Source organism: Ctenocephalides felis, unplaced genomic scaffold, assembly GCF_003426905.1.
Source record: "Ctenocephalides felis isolate EL2017-DRISC unplaced genomic scaffold, ASM342690v1 CF-g0.4_SCAFFOLD_03571, whole genome shotgun sequence".
Taxonomy (NCBI): Eukaryota; Metazoa; Arthropoda; class Insecta; order Siphonaptera; family Pulicidae; genus Ctenocephalides; species Ctenocephalides felis.
In genome coordinates this window covers 41,829,117-41,844,726 of record NW_020539725.1, presented here as the reverse complement: position 1 = coordinate 41,844,726, position 15,610 = coordinate 41,829,117, and the positions used below count along the sequence as shown (strand labels likewise).

The following is a 15,610-nucleotide window of genomic DNA, read 5'->3' as shown; positions in this document are numbered from 1 at the left end:
TTTTCCGAACTTGAAGTAAACAAAAAGACCGTTTCCTTGGAAACGAAAATAAATGAAAGTTCTCAATTGATAAATTTAGATCAATAAGTATTTACTACTAACTAAAACTTATTCAAACATCAATATAAAGTAGAGGAACAATTAATTTTAAATTTTGTTATACTATTTTAAAAGAAATTATGAAGGAGAAATTAATAATTTCGTAAAAAACGTAGTCGTACTCGAAGGATAAATTTATATTTTTGCTAAAAAATAAGTGGCTTGCCAATTTTATATTATCTCGATGTTTGACACCAAATTTAGGAAAAGTACAACCTTTTGCTCAGAGAGCTGAACGAATTTCAAAAATTTAAAACGCAAACTATTCTAATTTTATTTTGCTATATATTTATGATCTTCTATTGAAAATTTATTATTAAATATAACTAAAATTAATCATAGTTGATGCTTCATTTCAATTTACATTCACCTATTTAGGGTATATTATTGATCGTATTTAATCATTTTATTGAAATTTATATGTAATCCTGCCTTTTGCCTGAGATTAATACTAAATATGATAAAATATTTTTTCATATAATGAAAACATTTTAATTTATAATATTTTATTTACCATTACATAAATATTTAATTCATCTTTTTCATTTATCTTTCATTCCACAAAGACATCATAAAAATATTGTATCTGTACAGTATATTGACTATAGTTTTATATAAGTTGATGTTCCAGGATACTGTGGCAGATTTAAATCATATTTATCTTGCAAACTCTTTGGAACAAATAAACCACCTAAAAACATTTTAATACAGAAAGTATAGTATTTAAATTATTATAATTATACAGTAAAAATTTAATCTTAAGTATCATGGATAGATATATTATACCTAAATAATGGTGGCCATTAAACTTGTGTGCACATTTTTTTGGTGCTGTTAATGATATAAGCATCTTTGGATTTATTCCTCCACTTTCTGGACAGCCTGTTTCAACATCCCACCCACTTGGAATATCAATGCTAAAATGATAAAATTATTCATTTCACATGATTATAAGCATTGAATTTGAAATTAAAATATTTATATTGCTTATTTCAAAACTACCTCACAATTGGAATTTTTGTTTCTATCATTTGATTGATTATATCTTTGAATTCATCTCTAACAGGAGGCTTGAAGCTAAATCCAAATAATGCATCAACTATTAAGCCTAATTTATGTGTCTCTGTGATTTTATGGCTTGATTCTATTTGCGGAATATTATTTCTAGTACACTGATGCAAAAGATTCTGGTATAGTTCTTTAGGAGTTTGTTTCGGATAGTATAAGAATGGACAATAGCCAGTTAAGGCTAAATGTCTTGCGGCTACTAATCCGTCACCACCATTGTTACCTGGTCCACAACAAACCAACACATTTTTACTTTCTAAACTGAAAAATAGGCAAAAAAAAATAAAGAAAAAAGGATGGCTGAAAATGGACTTTCGATAATAATTTTTATTGTGGTTTTGGATTCTTCTTGAAACCAATTAAATAATGTCATGCGCATGTCTATTTTCATATAAATTTATTCAATTTATTAATTTAGGCAGAATTTTTTTCATTTTTATATTGTAAATATAATTTTAACAATTATTATGCAAAGTAAATGAGAATCCTGCCTTATATGCAAGCTCAAAGTCAATGTGTATTGGATAAGCCTGATGATAAGCAGAATTATTGTGTAATTACACTTAAAATTGTTTGGATATCAAAAATATCTCATTGGTACTTATTTCGTCCGATTATAACTACATTATTTACATTATAAATATGATCGGTTCAAATAACTGAATAGTTATTTATTGCAATGACATCCATCGATAAAACTGTAATAAAACAGTTATATGTAAAGCTAATTATCATCATCATCGTAGAGTAAATAAACGAACTAATTAATCTTACATTGTGATGAACTAACCTATCAGGAGGATAGCAATTAGATATAGCAGAAGAACAACTCAAACCAGCAAGTTCCATTAACTGGCCAACGCTAAATTTATACTCATTGAATAATTCAACATCAATTTTTGTAGCTTCATCTTGCGAAAGGTATTTCATTTTGGTCAAACAGCTTGTTTGTATTTTTCTAACTTGAGATAACTGAAATTGTATTCAAAAAATTAAGTACATAGAATATAGTACTAACTTGTATATTCGAATTGAGTAGAAATGCTCACAAGCATATTACTTTGTTATGCTATAAAATCAAATAATTAGCATATTTTAGTTTAAATTTTGCTGTTTTATATTATTGTCTGGGATTATAACCTAACATGACTGTCAATTACGGGTCAATTACTAATACGTCAGGTATCAGTTGATACAAGTTGCATTTTGCAGCTCTGTTCCAATTCGACGATGCAAATAATGAATTTAATCGCTTATTACTATCAAAATCTTCATTACTAACTCTTAATATCTCGTATCTATTTAGGGGTCGTCTCTTAGAAATATTTCTCCGAGACCGATACGAATTTTTCTAACCTTTTCTGCCCTGATACACCTTTTTTAACTTCCCGTAGGGCAAGTTATGGTAATCGCAAAAAAATCGAAAATGAAAATTTTTATATATCTTTACGTTTCAAAGGTTTCTGAACATTTTGGCATACCTTAGAAAAAATGGATGTATGTATGTGTGTGTGTGTGTGTGTGAGTGTGTATGTGTGTGTATGTATGTGCGGATACAAATTTTCGTCGACGATTTCGGGAACACGAATCAACCGATTTAAATAATTTAAAAAACATTCGATTCGTATTCATAAGGAGACGTGCTGATTAGTTTTTGGCAAAGGTAGGTCTAGCCGTTCCGAAGATACGGGGCAAAAAGTGCCGAAAACGGTAACTCAGTTTTTAGGAGAACGGAGGGTCCGATTTGAATAATTCAAAAAACATTTTAAATATTGTATTGACAAGATGAAAAATTCATCAAATTTTCATGAGGACAGGTTTAGCGGTTTCGGAGATCTAACGAAAAAAGTGAAAAAAAATGCCATTTGGCGGTCAAAAATGATCATTAGACATATGCACATCAAATTATCAGATATTTTATAAAGATTTTAACAATAAGTACTGTTCAAAATTTGTTACACTCCCTTTACGAAAGGGTATTGTACTGTTCAAAATTTTGGAAAGGCAGGTCCAACGACTTTGGACATATGGAGAAAAAAGTAAAAAAATGAGCCATTTGGCATAGTCAAAAATGATCATATCATTAGACATATGCACATCAAATTATCAGATATTTTATAGAGATTTTAGCAATAAGTATAAATTTTATTTACATTCCCATGGATTCCGTACCAATGTTTACGCGATAGACGGCGATGAGGCGCTTACGCGCTTTGATATTTCGTCTTTATGCAGTGAAAGCAGTACGATTGCTTTGAAAAAACCTTCAGAATTGCCAAAATATGTCAAAATGAAGAAAACATTTTTCTTTTCAAAAAAAAAAATTTTTTTTTAAAAAGTAATTTTTTTGTCAAATTTATAGTTTCTCAAAAATCTAATTTTTTCGAAGTAAAATTTTTTCAAAAATGTTAATTGTTTTTAAAAAAATAATAATTTTTGGTACGGGAAGTTTCAGCAATTTGCCTTAAGGCACGATGCCTTAATTGCGTTAAGACAGAATTCCACTTACAGCTAGTTCTAGTTTTATAACTTATTGTAACTTCAAAGGGCTATAGTATTATGAATAAACCGTTAAAATGAAGCACTGCACTCAAAAGTAATTAAATACGTTTATGCTAAATTATGTTTGCCCATCTACATATTTTATACATATTTCTATATTGTCTAGGTCTATCTCTCTGCTGTGCATTTAAAAATATACAAATCAAAACAAGGACATCAGGCTGTATCCTAGACAATATAATAATATTTTTTTTTTTTTATTTTATTTTTCATAGCAAGCTATACAAAGTACATTCAGCTACATTTGTTACAGTTATATATTATTTGACTACGTGTGAAGGCTCGCTATCCTGCGATAGCGCCTTCTTAGATGTTATGTTATATTTTGTAGTAAATCATTGCAGATTCTTTTTTTGAGACGCTTTGGTGGTAAAGCCTTGAGCAGATCTAACGCTAATACGTTTAGATGACGACTTAGACGAGCTTTGTATCTGGTGCAGTAAAGACTAATTTCTTCTTCTATAGTTCGAATCCTGAGATCTTGATGTATCAATCAATTGGGAACGTATTTTGAAGCGTTCACGATTTATTTCAAAATGTTATTTTGGAACCTTTGTGGAATAGTTATGTTCGATTTACTGGCCGCACCCCATAATTGTACGCCGTAGGACCATATTGGTTTAATAATTGTCTTGTATATTAGGAGTTTAACCAATTAAGTTGCCTACGTGTTAATTCAAGCTGCTGACACTTCTTTAGAATATGTTCATGCCAAGTTAATCTTCTATCTAAATGTATTCGCAGATATTTAACAACATTGGATACAGGCACCAAACACCATTCAATCTAACAGGGGGGCATGAACCTTGACGTAAGGTAAAAATAACGTGAACTGATTTAGAGTTATTAACTTTTATTCTCCATAGTTTCATCCACTTTTCTACTTCATCTACATGTTTTTGTTGAATTGCCGAGGCAAGCAAATGGTTTTCATGTTGAGCTAGAATTTCCGTATCATCTGCAAAGGTAGCAATCATGGTTTCTGCATTTGTAGGTATATCAGCAGTATATATAATGTAAAGCAGCGGACCAAGAACACTACCTTGGGGAACTCCGGAAGAAATATTTACATTAGATGAAGCATCATCAAAAATGATGAAGAACCTTCTATCACACAGATATGATTTTAGGAGGAGATAATAGTTGTATGGTAAATTCTTCTTTAATTTGTACAACAAGCCGTTATGCCAAACTTTATCAAACGCCTGACTGATGTCAAAAAAAGGGCTGAACAATATTTCTTTAAGTGAAAGGCTTTATAAATGGAATCAACAACTCTATGTATTTGTTCTATTGCTGAGTGTTGTCTAATGAACCCAACAGATCCTTTTCATGTATTTATAAATTTATGAGTATTATTTCAAACATGAAACAGTTTTCTCCATATTCTAGAAGGTTCAAAGAATTCTTTAAGCCTTTTAATCAATTCCTTGAAAAACTGTATAGTGCTCTTACCTCCTAATAAACAGGAAACCAAAAGTATACAAATGTACATTGATTTGATATACATATATCCAGTTAATGTAGAAAAATATTAGATTATCTACTGTAGAATATTGGAAACTAAAAATATACAATCTTGCAAAATATGCTAGTTATTTTTGAGAAATAATTTAAAGTTATACAGTTGAAGCAGTTTTAAATTCAGCCATTAAGATGATTCCTGGAATTCCTGATTTGATGGAAAATCATCAGCATTGAATAAGTTCATTTATATGGTAGATTAGTCTAGGCAGGGTTTAAATTCTGCAACAATTTAAAATAGTGGTTATTTCCTTAAAACTCAAAATAATCTGACAACTAAAATAATCTGAAAGGACTAAGGCGGATTCCAAACACCTATGCTAAAACTTCTTAGAGAAGAAAGCTTTTATTAATAAATAAATAAATTAAATTTATAATATTAATGTTTCAGTTGAAGAAGTTATAGCATCATATATAAAAGTATTATGTAAAGGTTTAAACTGCCTTGTAACAATTTTAATAACTTCTTGTGTAACACATCCTCCTGAAAATAATTTTATGTGAGTTCAGAATTGATGAGTTATATTATATATAAATTAAAAGAGTCGATATAAACCTATAAATGCAGAAACACTATGTATTTCAGATCCTCCATATCGACACAGTTCATGGGACAAGTCTTCTCGAGGTATAGCTGAACAACCCCAATCAGATATCAGTTTTGAAACACAAGACTTTAGACGGGCTGCATCAGGTTCCATCTGACCAGATTAAGCAGTCACAATATTTTATTAAAAAATATAATCGAATTAATTGCATTATTCTTGATCATTCATGCAAGAAAAAAATATCTTAAGATACGGAAAAAATAGCTTTCTAATATATAATTTCTGGAAGTTATATATTACATACAGTTTTTGAAAACAAAAAAATTATACAAAAATATTAGCATAACATGATTATTATCTAATCTAATCTGAATAATTATTTTTTTTTATTAAATAATCAAGATTTCTATACACTTACCTGACATTCTCCAGGAAGCACACCATATTCCATTAAAAATCTCTCAGTAGCCCTCAGTGTCACATAGTGTTCCATCAAACTACTTGGATTTTCGAGTCCTGATGCTATAATATATGTTATTATAAAAGATATCATACCAGAGTTTAGATTGAAGTATTTAATTGGCTTACCAACAATATTTGCTATAGTTGATTTGTCATATTCATCTGATATTTTAGTGCCACGCACCAAATGTAATGAATTAGCATTTCTGCAGAATATTTTTATATCTTGCTCACTAACGTAATCATAAGGTAAATCTAATTCTTGAATCAAATCTTGCACATATTTCATTACAATTTCAACGTCATGATTGAATTGGTTCTTATATCTGTTAGAATAAAAATATTTATAAAATTGTAAAGGAATAAATATCAGCATAAAAAATATATTGTAATACACTTGTTGCAATGCGATGTATGATTTAGTGTCAGCAGTCATATCTGGAATAACGCCTTCAACTGGTAACCATCCATTTCCTTCTTTTAATTCAAACTTTCTAACAGCATGAGCCATCACCCAAAATGGAGTTGACTGAAAAACAAATTATCTTAATTACTAAATTTTAATATCTACATCATTGCATTTTATTATTATCATATATAAACTAACATTTCGAGATAGATTTAAACAGCTATCATCATCTAATATTTTTCTAATATCACTTGTTGCCTTTCCACCTCCAAGATTCGAGTTGACTGCACGTATGGCCTCTTCGTAATTTTCTTCATCTGCAGTCATACCTAAAATACATAAAACAATTGTGTTAAAAAATAAAAACATATGCTATAAAATATAGTGCTATGTACGAACATTACTTTAAAAAAAAAATATGTAAAATGGTTGAATATGAGCATTGACACTGTGGGTAATGATCACATGTAAGTAATTGAATCATAAAAGTTTTTAGATATAATTCAATACAATATAATAATAATTAATTAGAATATAATATGACATGTTTCTGTTCTAGCAAAAAAATAGGAGTTTGTACAAATATTATTATGCTAATAAATTAAATATTAATTGAAAGAATTTACCTGCTTTAATTAAGTCCTTCAATTCTGTTTTTTCCTTATATGTTTTAGGAATTCGACCTTCATTTGATTTGCGCCATATTTGTAAGTAATGGTACAGAATTTCTATCCAAGGAGTTTTTGAGGATAATTCTGTTCTCTGTAAAATATAATTTATATAAACATATAAGTTCAAATATTACCAGTACCTTTATATGTATCATAAATTGAATTGAACATTATTATTTAAACAAAGCTCTGCATTCTTACTCTTATTATCTTATATTTCACTCTTATATAGTGAAAAATAAATTATGTATAAAAGTTATGCTTTTATAACAATACCTGAAAATGCTTCTCTAATGCTGGGAAAGGTTCTACAAGACGCAAATCAGAAGATTTGTTGTCTGGATGTGATTCTACAACTGTAAGCTCTTTGATTTGAATTCTCAATGAACCCATAAAACCAATACTTCGACAGACTATTAATGGTACATTTAACTCCCATAGATGATTTGATAATTGAATGGTCGTTCTGAAAAAGTGAACTATATCAGTTTTTCTACCAAGTCAACACCGTATAATCTCTGATAAGATATAATTTAATATTGAAATTATTCTGTCAAAAACTGTTTTAGCTGTAAGTTGTAAGCTGTGCATAAATAATTTCTAAATATTTCTTTTAATTGGATATATCTTTAGAATAAAAATATTTTCATACTTTTCTGATAAAGATGTGGCTACTACAACTTTGAAGTTTTTGAAAAAGTCTGGATTTTTTTCTAACAACTGTTCAGGGCTTTCATCAACATAATCTCCTCTTACGTCAGGATTTAGTTCGAGTAGTCCCCTTGCACAAGCCTGAGCTCTAGATTGCCCAACACAATTTAATTCCAGGAAAAAACTAAAACAAGCAGAAAATAATCATTAACATACAAAAATTATACATGTGCACATATAATTAAATTCTATAGTAATTTTTTATTTGTATAAACACATTTATATTGTCAATGTTCTGACTTGCATCCAACGTCTTCCTCAGTGACTGTTTTCTCATCTACAATAGTAAATCCACCAACACCGGGTAGAATTAGGCCTTTCAGAATTTCACTTCCCAGAGCAGTGGCATTTATTACACATATCTGAGCTTGTTCCAATAATGATTGACCATTTTCGCCCCACAGCCTAATTGCACAAAATTTGTAAATGTTAATAAATTAAATAATGTTGCAATAGTTAATACGTTGATGTAATACCGTATTTGACGATCATATTTTTTGCTTTTTTCAGACATTTCTGGTGATTTCGGAGCAGGTGAGGACATTTCATTAAAAAAGTTTTTAATATAATTGTAAAGGTAAGTATCAACGAAAATTAGGAACTGTCAAACACGAATAACCTGAAATGTTATGTTTTAGTACGAGAGACGCCGACATACAGCGTTACACCTGACTAATTTCAAATAGGGATCAATACACAAATATTGTTTAATTACAAATGTTCTCGTATTACAAATATTTAACTATTGATAATATTATTAGATATTTACATATTGATTTTTCAATAAATGCAATATTTTGGAAAAATTAAAAAAATATTCAAAATTCGCGCCCATTTATCTTCTACAAAAAATCAATATTTTCAATTAGCAGAAACTTCAGTTGAGTTTTAAATTTTAACTGTTTAACAACCGATGAGCTTTGTGTCAAAAATATTGTCCTTGTCACTAGCACATTTTAAAATTAATATCTGCTAATTAAAAAAGTTAATCTTGTTCATATCTAAACATTTGAGTTTTATTTAGTTTATTTTATATTTTTGGTAATAGCTTTTATAATGGACTTGTTTTCCTTTGAAAAAACTCGTGAAGAACGCTTAGAAGAATATTTACAAATCTTACGGTTTAATGATGAACCCTTACCTGCATCTAGAGTTAGGTATAGTAAAATATTAAATTGATGAATCAATGGTTTTATAATTATTTTGAAACCAAAAATAATTTTCAGATCTGAGTGGTCTGATTTTCTGGAGATCGAAATGGAATCGTCTGGCTGGCAAGCTATTTGGAAAATTCCAAGGGATCTTTGTGAACAGTTCAAGATACATTATCCTAATTTAGTTCTTGTTATTGTGAAAGAAATTTGTTATAAATTGCTTCTAGCCACAGTGACTGTTATCGGTGTAAGCAATCGAACTAATACAGATTACACTTTGTAATATTTGTGATTAACAAATATTACAAAGCATGCTATATATTATTTATGCATGTTATATATTATTAGGTTCAAGATGATGACATTCATTTACCGGAAACTTTGGAAGCAGAACTAATAGAATTATGGCCCACAAAATCTCAAGAATATGATACTCTAGACGTGTATCGCACTGCAGATTGTTTGGATAAATTTAGGTATAATTCTTTTTAACATAACATATTTTATTGTAATAGTTGTATAATTTCCTCGAGCTGATCTATGTATATAAATCAGAATTAAATTGTTAATTTAAAGTCTGATTAGTAATAGATTTTACTAAATTTTCTTAAAGATTCTTTTACAATAACATTTGGATGCCGTGGGACATGTGCATGGATGACGGTATTGATTGGCCAGAAGAACATCTCAAACCTAGATTAGATTTGTACTTTGCCCTACATTCAGGAGAAATTCCTGGACCAAAATGTGCATATATCAAAGGCCTTATAAAAGAAGCAAAATCATTACAAGATATGAAAAACAATATTGAAGCTGAAATGAGCGATAATGAAGAAGAAGAGCCTAATGGTACATTAATTTTCTTATTATTATAACCTTGAAATTGGGTTCAGAATTTATATTGTTGAATATTTTTATTATTTTAGATCCTAAAACTGCTAAACTCCTTTTAAGAATACATTTTCAACTGAAGCAGTTACAAGAGCAAATTGAAATTTGTGAAAATAATAAAATGAGGGATCTACTAGATATTTCAGGTTCGGCTGATACATCATTTGGCAACAGCCAAGTAGCAGATATATATTTTGTTTCACCAATTTGTACTGTTGAAGATCATTTAAAATATGTGAAAAAATCCCAAGAGTTCATTCCTAATACAAGTTTAGTTGAATATTGCCACAATCTAGAAACAGTTTTAGAATCTTGTGGCCATGATAACACCGTCATTATATCTCCTGGAACTTATGCCATTCCATCCATGATCAAAATCAGAGAGAAATGTGTAGTTAAGGGAATATATTCTCCCAGCGAGACTAAACTTCAGACATTAATTGAAAACTCATATTTCATTAGTACTTTTCGGAATGTAGTTATTGAAAACTTAACAATTGATGCAAACAATCTTCAGTATGCTTTCATCGCAGCTTATGGAACATTACACTTGAAAAATTGTGTTATAGTAGGTGATGGAAAGTCTGTTACAACACATGGAATTTCAATTTCTCCCAACTCTGTGCTAGAAACGGACCATTGTGAAATATATAACTTTAGTACAGGAATTCTTTGCAATAAAGATTCAAAAGTTATATTGAGGTAAGTAGAATAGAAATCAAAGATGATATTATAGATTTTTTTTTTTTTGTTAACATTGATAATTCATACATTTTTGCAATCCGAACATTATTGCGCCAGACTTTCCTACATAAGAAATCTGTGTAATGCTGAAAATGTGAATATAGCTTTTTTTCTTCATATCAATTCCAATTTTGTTTTAGGGATTCAGTCATTCGTGATTGCTTTTGGGGTATGAGGGTATTGTCTGGTTGCAGTGTAACATTAATTAATTCTTCTATCAAAGATTGTAAAGAAAATGGTATTCTAGTGAATGATGATGATCTCACCGAAGGTCATGGTGATAGCGACATCCTCAAAGAGTAATATTTTTCCTTCATTTCTACTATTATTTGAATGTGTAAGAAATTAATATATTTTCTGCTTCAGCTTACATGGATTTAAACTCATGTCATCAACAATCCAAAATGTGAAATTAGCTAATTCTGTTATAAAGAAAATTGGGCAAGCTGCTTATGGAACGGTGAATGATAATCACATGGAATGATTGGAGAAAAATGGTTATAACTATGCATAAGACTATATAATGGTATCTATATATTTAATATGTCCAATATATAAAACTTAGTATAAATATTATTAGTGTACGTTAATATAATAATTTGATAAAATAAATGTTTTTTTGTATAAAGTATTTTGTTAATTATAAACTCTTAAAAAGAAATCAATAATTTAATTTTATTCAATGATAATTGTCCAATATTTACTTTTATATTTTCTTATATGTAAAGAAACTCTACTTTTCTTGTTAAAATACTGTTTCGTATTGTAATCTCTATCTACTCCGCAGTTTTAATTTGAAAAATAAATTAATTTTGTTTTTAAAGATCTTGTAAAACTTTTAAATATTGCGGATTTTTGGATTCACATATAACTATAAATAAAACATAAGTATAAATAAAATATAAATATAAATAAAATAATTTATTAACCGTTCAATACTTATAATCCAATAATCTAATTTAAAGTTATTTATATGAAATTCAGAAAAAACGTTATTTATAAAAAAAGCTAAAAAAAATATCAACATATAATAATCGATAAAACCATGGTTTTATGCAATGCTATGCATGCATTTCTCATAAAAAGGACTCAGTTATTGGTGACTTAATATATACTTATATTATTTACATAAAATATTTTGAACATCAGTTTAAGCAACATCATAAAAAGCGTGTGACTATCAGATGTTTCTAAAATGTCCTTTGTCGCAATTATTTTCTCACTTTATCTGGAGCTATCATATTTGGGACTGTTTTTAGCAATTGACGGAATTGGCCTTTGAACAAATCCCATTGACTAGTAAATCGTAAATTCATACCGAATTCTTTACAAACTTGCCGAAAAACTGGATACAAATATGGCAATTCGGCGTGATCTAACGTTGGAAATAAATGGTGTAAACCGTGATCACCAAAAGTTGTTAAAACCAGAAATAATGAACCTGTGACTTCCTGTCTCTCCATAACCGTGTCAATCTGAAATTTACCGAAATCCAAATCTTCTCTAGGGGTATCTCCGTGATGATAAATTTCTGGATGATGGTGTGCTGCGTTGAAAGCGGTTACACCAAAGAAAAAACTTGCTATTACCACAATCATGAGCCATATTTTTAACGTGGAGATCACAGGCAAACTTGATGTGAGCAGCATTGCCAAAGGCAAAGAGAATGGAATCACCTCTTGCCATAACGGGGTATGAAGTCTGCTTCTTTCTATAGCATCCAGCACTCTAAAAATTATATTGTCGCTTAAAATTTTATACCGCGAATGGTTTAAAATTTATAAGTAATAATTTGCATAAACTGTACTTTTATCAGCATTTCAACCGCCTGGCAGTTGGTAAATTTATAGTCAGCGATATATAGTGTGAGCAGTGGAATTTACAAATTTTTCAAAATATTAATGTTAGAAATTAAAATAATAAAACATACCTCGATAAATATTGCGTGATATAGAGACTGGCATAAAATACAGGTGACACAGTCCAAGAAATATACCTCAAAATACTTTTTTCTTTTGATTGCCATGACAAAAACGGTTCGGCTATGCTGAGCTCCATGTCGACCAGGGTGTTTGGATGCAAGTGATGTGACAAGGCATGCGATATTCGCCATTCTCTTAAAGTTTAGAAAAGATTATTTAAATTATGATGGGGAAAGATTTTTTCAATTTATTATTTTTATTTTATGACGATAACTTTGCCCTTCTTAAGGAGAATCTTACAAATTTTTATACAAAACCCGCCAACGCTGCGAATTTTACTTTTTGAGGCGATCTGATTGTGTCGAAAGATAAACCATTAACTTGAGTCAAAAATATTGTAACGACAATAGACATTGTCGCCAAAGGGGTCAAAACTCGAGGGGTAAAAATCGTCGTTAAGAAATGTAAAATCCTCCGAGGAGGCCTGTCGGGTCCAGGCGCGAGCCCTTGGACCCACTTATAGTGTATAGTGGTGTGTGTTGTGCCAGGAGAGAAGAACCTGTTCCAGCAAAGGTCAGATTGTTTTGTTTAGTAGCTATTCCCTCCGTAACTCCGTCGCTCTGTCATTTATAATAATTAAAGATTTGTTAGTACGATAGAGTTTAGGGATGGGACATGACTGTACGTAGGCACAGTCATGCCCTCACACCTGTAATCATAATTAGTTAAATTAGATAAGATAAAAGCACATTCTGTTTCATTCGTGTTGTCAGTTCCACAGGTAATTACAGGCTGTTCATAGAAGTCGGGTTAAGGAGTTGGAGTAACCCTTTCGTAAAGGGAGTGTAATGCTAAAATTTAATAAATGGCCGTCATTGCACGTCACCAAGAAAGGAAGTTCAACCCCACTCGTCACAATAAGTAAAAGGTTTAGTTTTTACAGAAAACAATATATTCACCTGTGATTCATCATAGATAAATTAAAAGCATACATTCTCCAGTTGTTTCTTTGATGAAAGAAATTATGTGCTGCTATTGTTGTCCAAGTCAAAAATAACGCGGCTACAAATATGAACGGGCAATAGGCTGTTGCTAGCATTGAACTAATAAATGTACCCAGAATGAAACAATCTAATATAAGTTTGGATTTTTTCTTGGCTATTTTTGGTATATTTTTGATTTCTTCTCGAACACGACGTTTCAATGTTCTATAGAAGCCGTTTTCATGGTATGTTAATAATGAGTGACTTGGTGTTTGAGCATCTCGCACATAAAATTTTGGTAAGAGCTTTTCGGCAGCCAGTGATATGTGATGTGCTTCGAAAGCTGCGGTTATATCAGTGTTCTGAAAAAAGACAACCGTAATTATTAAATGAGAAATTAAAATGCTAACTTGTTTCTTAAGATAATTCGTTGAAGCTTGTTGATTTTTATCTGAAATTCAATAGACAATTGTATTTAATTTGCTGATGATATTTCATACCAACTTTTCTGAATGATTTTGCTATACATAATGCAAAAGTTTACCTGTGTCATTTCCAGCCATTCTTTACCACCTGGATGATTTTCAACAAATTTTGTTAGATCGTATAATTTATTATGGATCCTCCACAAGCCTTCTGCTCCTCCATCTAATCTTTGGCCCAATATCCATCGATCTGTTGATCTTGGGAGAACGTCTCTTAATGATGGATAGTGCGTGTGAGTATTACATTCACCTGAAAAAATATAAATAAATTAATGATAATATGAAATTTACAAATTTATCAACCTTTTATTATTTAGTCGTTCAATTTTATAAATATACACTGAGACTGATCTCACTTGGGGTTATCTGCACCACCCGGAACAAAGTACACATTTTAGAGAAATTTTAGATAATTATTTTAATACATATAAATACCGGTCAATTTATTTCTGATTTGAATTGCATTTTTGCTATTTCATATTAAAATAATAAAATGTAACGAACACTCTGAATATTTGAAAATGCATAATTGAAAGCCGTAAAATCATATACGCTCTTTCGCACACTAATTATTACGCATTATCTATGAATAAATTATATTTTTTTTTAATTTTGTAGTTTACATACCGTCAACAATGTCTCACATTCACGATAATAGAACTTTTGTTATGATATTAGGCATAGCAGAAATATTTCATATTGCTGAGGTTGTTAATTTCGATAAATATTAATTTGCAAGCATATTCATAACTGTCATATTTCTGCATGATTCTATTTTTTTGTTAGATCTATTTTATAATCTATGATATTCTTTATATTAGATAAGTATGGTTTTTATAACCGAAACAGCGATAACCTCAAGAGATCATCAATGCAAAATTACTTCAGTAGTTAACAAACTGCCTTGACCATAAACCTTGACATAGAACACAATACCAAGTTTTAGGATTTGTATATTCAATTTTCAGTAATTTTTACTTCTATTTTTACATTAATTAAATATTTTTCAAAATTAAGTTAATAAAAAGAACATCAAAATTACTAAAAATTTAATTAACTAACACATCATGTATTATTCACTATAATATTTTGTATATAAGTCCTTACTAACTTCCACTATAGTTTACAATTTATAATAGCAAATCAAAAAGTGTAAAGTATAATCTATTGTGATTGTATTGATTCCTTAAATAAATGTATTCATTTATTATCACCAATTTTATTTCATATAAATATATGACAACTAATATAATATCATAAAAAGATTAAAAATTCTATTACAGTTGAGAAACTTGAAACAAAAAGTTGGACTGGAATGTTGTTATTGATAATAACAACAATGTGTATGGAAAATAATATTGCATTAGCAATCAGTAA

At 29.6% G+C, this 15,610-nt stretch overlaps 4 protein-coding genes across 4 annotated transcripts in view; 1 reads left to right on the top strand and 3 right to left on the bottom strand.

The window, feature by feature from the left end:
• Positions 1–644: 644 nt before the first annotated feature.
• Positions 645–2,097, bottom strand: LOC113385339 (NAD(P)H-hydrate epimerase-like). The gene is made up of 4 exons (XM_026623179.1): positions 1,958–2,097; positions 1,102–1,419; positions 886–1,016; positions 645–790 (listed from the first exon to the last, which is right to left on the bottom strand). The coding sequence occupies exons 1-4, from the start codon at positions 2,095–2,097 to the stop codon at positions 702–704; spliced, it is 678 nt and encodes a 225-aa protein (XP_026478964.1). The 3' UTR covers positions 645–701.
• A 3,527-nt stretch (positions 2,098–5,624) lies between these two features.
• Positions 5,625–8,667, bottom strand: LOC113385302 (nedd8-activating enzyme E1 regulatory subunit-like). The gene is made up of 11 exons (XM_026623144.1): positions 8,531–8,667; positions 8,295–8,459; positions 7,996–8,178; positions 7,620–7,809; positions 7,299–7,434; positions 6,871–7,001; positions 6,659–6,792; positions 6,390–6,589; positions 6,220–6,323; positions 5,810–5,954; positions 5,625–5,737 (listed from the first exon to the last, which is right to left on the bottom strand). Exons 1-11 carry the CDS (start codon positions 8,596–8,598, stop codon positions 5,625–5,627), a joined length of 1,569 nt encoding a protein of 522 aa, XP_026478929.1. The 5' UTR covers positions 8,599–8,667.
• Positions 8,668–9,068: 401 nt separating this feature from the next.
• LOC113385402 (protein nessun dorma-like) lies at positions 9,069–11,334 on the top strand. Its single transcript, XM_026623249.1, has 7 exons — positions 9,069–9,211; positions 9,281–9,455; positions 9,557–9,684; positions 9,822–10,057; positions 10,135–10,801; positions 10,984–11,142; positions 11,210–11,334. Exons 1-7 carry the CDS (start codon positions 9,111–9,113, stop codon positions 11,325–11,327), a joined length of 1,584 nt encoding a protein of 527 aa, XP_026479034.1. The 5' UTR covers positions 9,069–9,110; the 3' UTR covers positions 11,328–11,334.
• A 720-nt stretch (positions 11,335–12,054) lies between these two features.
• LOC113386068 (cytochrome b5-related protein-like) overlaps positions 12,055–15,610 on the bottom strand; it is a 6,794-nt gene continuing 3,238 nt past the window's right edge. Inside the window, exons 6-10 of the mRNA XM_026623877.1 lie at positions 15,134–15,149; positions 14,293–14,483; positions 13,725–14,110; positions 12,774–12,959; positions 12,055–12,571 (exon numbers count right to left, since the gene is read on the bottom strand). Of these exons, the coding sequence (XP_026479662.1) occupies positions 12,055–12,571; positions 12,774–12,959; positions 13,725–14,110; positions 14,293–14,483; positions 15,134–15,149 (1,296 nt within the window). The remainder of the gene's footprint in view (positions 12,572–12,773; positions 12,960–13,724; positions 14,111–14,292; positions 14,484–15,133; positions 15,150–15,610) is intronic.

Coding starts and splice junctions, on each gene's coding strand:
- LOC113385339 (XM_026623179.1), bottom strand. CDS start 2,097: ATGAAATACCTTTCGCAAGATGAAGCTACAAAAATTGATGTTGAATTA. Junction 1,420..1,957: donor AATTGCTATCCTCCTGATAG/GTTAGTTCATCA, acceptor CAGTTTAGAAAG/TAAAAATGTGTTGGTTTGTT. Junction 1,017..1,101: donor ACAAAAATTCCAATTGTGAG/GTAGTTTTGAAA, acceptor TTATCATTTTAG/CATTGATATTCCAAGTGGGT.
- LOC113385402 (XM_026623249.1), top strand. CDS start 9,111: ATGGACTTGTTTTCCTTTGAAAAAACTCGTGAAGAACGCTTAGAAGAA. Junction 9,456..9,556: donor CCACAGTGACTGTTATCGGT/GTAAGCAATCGA, acceptor ATATATTATTAG/GTTCAAGATGATGACATTCA. Junction 11,143..11,209: donor GATAGCGACATCCTCAAAGA/GTAATATTTTTC, acceptor TTTCTGCTTCAG/CTTACATGGATTTAAACTCA.
- LOC113385302 (XM_026623144.1), bottom strand. CDS start 8,598: ATGTCCTCACCTGCTCCGAAATCACCAGAAATGTCTGAAAAAAGCAAA. Junction 8,179..8,294: donor GAGGAAGACGTTGGATGCAA/GTCAGAACATTG, acceptor TGCTTGTTTTAG/TTTTTTCCTGGAATTAAATT. Junction 7,810..7,995: donor GCCACATCTTTATCAGAAAA/GTATGAAAATAT, acceptor TCACTTTTTCAG/AACGACCATTCAATTATCAA.